The 6812-nt window shown below is 33.6% G+C and overlaps 1 protein-coding gene across 1 annotated transcript in view; it reads right to left on the bottom strand.

Annotated features, from left to right (window-relative positions):
• Nucleotides 1-1157: 1157 nt before the first annotated feature.
• BLOC1S6 (biogenesis of lysosomal organelles complex-1, subunit 6, pallidin) overlaps nucleotides 1158-6812 on the bottom strand; it is a 15423-nt gene continuing 9768 nt past the window's right edge. Inside the window, exons 3-5 of the mRNA XM_012649443.1 lie at nucleotides 5059-5146; nucleotides 2434-2520; nucleotides 1158-2015 (exon numbers count right to left, since the gene is read on the bottom strand). Coding sequence (XP_012504897.1) covers nucleotides 1896-2015; nucleotides 2434-2520; nucleotides 5059-5146 — 295 coding nt within the window. The 3' untranslated portion in view covers nucleotides 1158-1895. The remainder of the gene's footprint in view (nucleotides 2016-2433; nucleotides 2521-5058; nucleotides 5147-6812) is intronic.

The following is a 6812-nucleotide window of genomic DNA, read 5'->3' as shown; positions in this document are numbered from 1 at the left end:
TCAATTTAACTAACCAGAATTCTATATCTCTTTCCTGCCTACAAGGGTTCAGTCTTAAATCTGACTATATCAAAAGCAGCAGTTCAGAATTTATTTCATAAGGTTAATCCTAAGAGTTACTGGGTAGCTTTTAAACTATTTCACTGCTTATAAATAAAAATCTTTAGATAGTCTATACCAGTGGGTCCTTACATCATATCTGGGAGCTCTTTAAAAAATACATGGGCTCCACATCATAACTTATGATCAAGAATCCAGAATGTCTGTATTTTTTTTTTTAAGTTTCCAGGTGATAATACTATGCAGCTTAGTGTGGGAAACCCTGACCTAAACCACTAGACCTGTGGTTCTCAACTTTTAAGGTAAATCAGAATCACTGGGGGAAACTTTAAAAACAAAAAAAAACAAACAAAAAATCCAGACGTGCTTTAGTAAATTGAGAATGGTATCCAGGAACCAGCATTTTAAACAACTATTGCAGTTGGTCCAAAACCACTCTGAGAAACAATGCCCTGCCTTTGTCAGATATATTATAAATGAGTACATTCAGCAATTTAGGTGATATTGTCCTGCAAGCCCTAATATATCCTGCCTTAAGCAGTTATGGTAAGTGTTCGACGGCAACACTAAGCCTTTTCAAATAAAATATATTTAAATTCTTAAATACGAGGTCAAAGTAAATGAATTGTGAAGTCATAATTCATTCATTAAAGAAGGAAAAGGCTCTTTTGAACAAACTATTTAAATCTTTAAACAGACCAGTTCTTAACACTCAAATCTAATGCTTTCTCCGTCATTAGCCTGATATGTGATCAGAGGTAGTGATTCCAGCTTACCAAAAATGTAATATGAGTTCTAAAAGATACACATTCTAAATGCATACCTTCGCAGGTTCTGTACAGTCCCTATGTAGTAGGAGACCAGTTAGATATTAAATAGTACCAAAACAGTGAATAATATGTTCTCGATTTTAAACTTCATAACATTTTCCTCACATAATAAGTTCCTACATAAAATATCAGAAAAAAATTCTAGAAAACACCAAAGATATCATGCTGCCTCTTTTGTGAAGCTATTTACTAATTTTCCACCATTCCTACCATTTATCTATAAAGCGCATAGTTGTTACATACCATTCTACTTTATGAATTTTTTAAAAGCACAGAAACCGTATCTCAGTGTGTGATGACTAAGTATTATAAATATATAAGCTCATTTGAGCATGTGATAGCTCCATCACCTCCATCAAACTTTAGGAACAGATATAATCTACTTTGAATCCAAGAGCTACAGAAGTAGCAACACCACCACTAAGAAGCAGAGAGAGTGCATGGTTAGTAGAATCTATCTGGCATCTTGCTTACCTACATTATGTCTAAAGTGCCATCATATCCTGTGCATGCATTTTTCCATTATGTTCTTCACAAAGGCTTACAGGGGCTTCGATGATTAAATAGTTGTCATTTCTTCTTTACTAAGCGATAAGAAGGCAATTACCAAAAATCAGCATTGTACTGCCAGAAAGGCAAGTAGTCATTTCATAAAATAACAAATGGAAACTTTGAAATCTACATTCATTAAGAAGCTAAAAAAATTATACTAATTTTTAACCACTAGAATCTAGACTCATAACAAACCATTTTCCGGTTTATAAAATGATTCAAGGCCAAAATAATGAATTTTAAAATTAAACAAAAGTTGAAAAAATTACATAAAAATATCAAAACCAAGTAACATTATGTAAGTTACTTAGAAAGAAAGGCTTTTGAATGGCTGAAATGAAGACATGGAGACACAGCAATCATGGTATAAGGCACTACCTCAACTTCAGTCTACACTTAGGTCATCTTAATCCAGATATGGGCTAGGGAAAGAAAACACACAAACACAACTTTTCATGTCCTTTTAGCTGGTCTGGCAGTTAACTGCTTTTCTCTTTCAAATTCCTTCTCTCGTTGCTGCTCCCTTTCCAACTCTTCTTTTTGCCTCTTCTGCTGCAGTTTAAGGGCTCTTTTCTATGTCAAAAAAATTTAAAACCAAGAAAACAATCAAAGGTTACAGGTTATGACCTAATTTAAAAATAATAATGCTTTGATTTGAGGTAATCAATACATATTAATAAATTTAATATTTAACGTTTAAGTTGGTTTGGAGTAATTTAAAGGTCTCTTTTATCCAAAAAAAGAGCTGTTACTCTAAGCTCTTATTAAATGAGAACTGCAGAAAATATCCAGAGAATATGAGCTACTAGCCCGGCTATTAGTAAAGAAGATCAGAGTGGGGTTCAAAAACGTGACATTTTTTAAAAGAAAACAATGTATCATAAATTGAGTATGCTATTGTATATCGAGGTATAAAAAGTCAAAAAAAAATACTGAAGAAAAACAATAAACCTCTACTTTTGTAAAGAACATAAAACAATTTTCAACTCACTTTTAATTTTGATGTCTTTTCATGAAGCATCAGCATCTCTTTTCTTATATTCACCAATTTGGCATGATAGTGTTTAGCCTCAGTGAACTTGACATGGGAAAAAAAAATGAAGAGTCAAGTTAAAGTACACTGAAATATCAAAATGGATAAATAAATCAATGCCAATATTACAGTTCGTTCTTCCTAAATTGGTCAAATTTTTTTAGAGTCTTAATTATCTCCACATTTTAATTCCAGAATAAAAATTTCATTTAAGCCACGAGCAGGATTTTAAAAACATTTGATTCAGTTCAGATTGACAAAAAAGAGCTACTAAACATAAAATAGACATTTATATTAAATTGGGTACAGACAACACTTTGCTTTAAAAACATGCAATATAATCCTAAAATTTCAGTAAGACTATCCAATAATGTTATTAGTTTCATTTAAGAAAAGTAAAACACTCTCTACTGCCTTTACAAGGGAGAGAGAATGAGTCAAGGTACATGAGACAGTTTAAGTAAAGTGCCCATCAGGAAAACCTAAGCTGTGGCTAGAAGGCCCTGAGAGAACTGTGGACAAGTTAGTTCTACTCCTTGGGCTTCTGAATTCAGAAAATAGAACAACCTCTATGAGGACAGTTTGCTTCCCAAGGAATTATAAGTACAGTCTTTACATCTCAGCCAGCCTGCACAGCCTAAAATACAGTTTCATGTCAGAAGACGGGAGGATGATGTAGGCCTAAAGAAGTATGAGAGAAGAGGGAAAGAGTACCTTATTTTCAGATAAAGTAACAGAAAAAGAAGAAATACAGAAATAAGAAAAAGAAGAAATAAGAATAAGAAGAAATAAGAAACAGTAGAGAGATTTGCAACCTTTATATGGCTGCAAGCAAAGTCACAGTCTGGGACAGGGATGGTGGCTGATACCTGTAATCCTAGCACTTTGGGAGAACAGTGCGGAAGGATTGCTTGAGCCCAGGAGGAGTTCAAGACCAACCTGGGCAACACAGCTAGACCCTATCTCTACAAAAAATAGAAAAATTAGTCAGGTGTGGTGGCACACACCTGTAGTCCCAACTACTTGGGAGACTAAGGCAGGAGAATCACTTGAGCCCAGGAGTTTGAGGTTACAGTGAGCTATGATGACACCACTGCACTCTAGCCTTGGCAACAGAGCAAGACCCTGTAGGAAAGGGAAAGGGAAAGGGAAGGAAAGGAAAGTCATAGTTTGATAAGCTCTAGAACTTACAGACCCTCTTTATATTTCTCTGGGCCTTCCAGTTTTCAGTTCTTAGATGATAATCAAAACCACTCTTGGCTAAGAGAAGAAAACAAGAGGAAGACTCCTTTCTGCCCCTTCAAACTGAAGCAACAGTTATTACATCTGCTTGATTCATTCATTCGTTCAACAAACATTCCTTCTACTGCAATATGAACTCAGTGGAGAACACAAAAGTAGGTCAGTGTAGCCTTGCCCACCTCCTTCACAAAAAGTCAGGAACTACTAGGCAGAAGACTCTGTTTACTATCACAGGCCTCTGTCTAATGCTAGAGAACATGGACTTTGCTTTTGACTGTTATAAAAGGAAAACATTAGTAAGCCACCTTTGTTCAATGAAAAGTCCATTTTTTGAAGTATATATGAATGGCTACAAAATCATGCAAATCAAGCTATTCTTAATGTTCAAGGGAAAAAGAAAGGTAGCAACAAGTTTCTTATTTTTGTTTATTTCCCATTTCTTAAAATAAAGAGTATCAGTTCCTCTCATGAAAAAGCTATAGAGTTTCTGATGAAATTCAACTATTCAACTATTCATATTGAAAAATATAACTGATCATTCTCAAAGTGTCCATTTTAGCCCATGGTGCTAATTTATTATAGCATTATGAATATGCCATACAATTAAATAAAACGGTAATTTAAAAAACCATGTAACTGGTAAAGAGACATGCACTTTCCTTAAAGGAAAAAATAGTACCTCAAAGGTTCCTTACTTTCAGTTCTCTTTTTTAAGTCTTTAATTATGAACAGATCTATTCTAGACTCATAAATAAGTTCAATTTCCTATTACAAATTCAACATTTGAAAGATAACAATTCAAGACAATGGAAGTTCTATTAAGCAAATCAAGATTTCTTGTTAAAAAGGACCCTCAGTTTCATTTAAGAAAAGTAAAGCACTCTCTACTGCCATTACAAGGGAACCAAGCAGATATTGTAACTGTTATTTCAGTCTGAAGGGGCAGAATGGAGTCTTCCTCTCTTTTCTTCTCTCAGCCGAAGGTGGCTTTGATTATCATCTAGGAAATGAAAACTGGAAGGCTCAGAGAGATATAAAGAATGTCTATAAAATCAGGCTATGACTGTACTTGTGGCCACATTAAGATTGAAAATCTTTCTACTGATACTTCTCTCATTTCTTCTTTCTCTATTATTTTGTCTGAAAATAAGGTACTTTTTCCCTTCTCTCTTACTTCTCAAGGCCTGCATCATCCTCCCATTTTTCCTAAAATGAAATTCTAAACTTTAAAAATTAGACAATAAGATTCTAAATATACATTTAAGTACAAAGTTGGGAGGATAAACTTAACTATTTCTAATATAAGATGTCATTAAGTTACACCAACTAAATCATACTCACCAAAGCATTAATATCCAACATAGAATGACATTCTTTAAATTTTGAAATCTCTTGTTCCAATGTATCTAATAATATAACTTGGTTCTGTCTGAAACAAAAGCACACAGCCAAAATAAATTCCACAGATTGTTAAATGCTGGTTCATTAAAAGGAATCACATTCATCTTGGCTAATGCTAACAGTTAGAAATTAACTTGGAAATTTATTGATTCTCCACAGCTTATTTGGTTTAGCATAATCTTTTTTAAAACAATATTCCAAAGCTACATTCTGATAACTAAATGTGTCTTTTATTCTTGCCTCAATTTCAGATGCTAATAACTAAAATAATCAAATCATTTAAAAGTATCTTATTACTTGTCATTTTTAGCAACTCTGTATATTCCAATACAGTTTTCTATGTTATTAATATTTTGCCCAAGAAACTCAATGTTTTATATATCTTAAAAGTACAACATTATCATAAAGGAAATGAGAAGCAAAGACTTCTCAGATTAGAATTGGGAAAGATGGAGTATCAAGGGATAATAAGTCAAAAGAGATAAATAAGCAGCAAGATGAAAAAAGCACAGGACTAAGAATCACAAGCTTCTCCCTGCCAATAGCCAATGTATGATCTTGGAAATTCCATTTATTTCTCTGGGCCTAAATCTCTTCTTCACTTATGAAGTAAAAAGGTCAAACCAGCAACTTATAATGTTCCTCATTAAAACTCTGATTCAAAACCTATTGAGGAACAGAAGCCAATTTCCCTGATACTCCTTTCGAGATCAATCAATGTTAGGATCACAGGAAGAAGTGACACTAAAGAGTCACATAATTGAGTATCTTAAAGGACACTACAAACAAAGAAAAATAAGTGATTTGCTTGCAAAACTATCCTAAATAGAGAACAACGATGAAAAAGAAATAGCAATGAAGAAACTAGGTGCAATTACAACATCTCTACCACACAGCATTGAGTTTGGTATACCCTACAGGTCATAAATTTGTCCCTTCAGCTCAGGCTAAAGACCAGAGAAGGTGAAATACAGAATGGATGACAGAAGTCAACCATCCAAGATAAGCAGGACAGAAAAACAGGCTGCTACAACTGGAAAACAATAGAGGAAAAAAAAAAATCAATGAACCCAAAAACTGGTTCTTCAAAAGATCGATAAAATTAATAAACCAACCAAGAAAAAAGAGAAAAGACACAAATCACTAGTATCATGCATGAAAGAGTGGTCATGACCACTGATCCCAATGACATTTAAAGAATACTAAAGGAATACTTTCAACAACTCTATGTTCACAAATTTGATAAACTGGACTAATTCCTTGAAAGACACAAACTACCAAAACTCATACAAGGAGAAATAGAAAATCTGTGTCAGCCTATATTTATGACACAAATTGAATCAATAATAACCTTCCAAAGAAAGAAATTACCAGGACCAGGCTTCACTGGTAATTTCTACCAAACATTTAAGGAAGAAATGATACCAATTCTCCACAATCACTTCCAGAAAATATAGTAGTTCCCCCTTATGTGTAGTTTCTCTTTCTTTGGTTTCAGTTATCCCTGGTCAACCGCAGTCTGCAGAATACCATCATCATCATCACGAGAAGTGTGAGTACAGTACAATAAGAGAGTCTGAGAGAGAAACAGAGACTATATTCACATAACTTTTATTATAGTATATTGTTATAGTTCTATTTTATTAGTTATTACTGTTAATCTCTTACTTCGTCCAATTTATAAATGAAACTGT

This window comes from Propithecus coquereli, unplaced genomic scaffold (genome assembly GCF_000956105.1).
Source record: "Propithecus coquereli isolate 6110/MARCELLA unplaced genomic scaffold, Pcoq_1.0 Scaffold3, whole genome shotgun sequence".
Lineage (NCBI taxonomy): Eukaryota > Metazoa > Chordata > Mammalia > Primates > Indriidae > Propithecus > Propithecus coquereli.
Note: the sequence above shows the minus strand (reverse complement) of the source record. Positions and strands in the feature narration are given on the sequence as shown.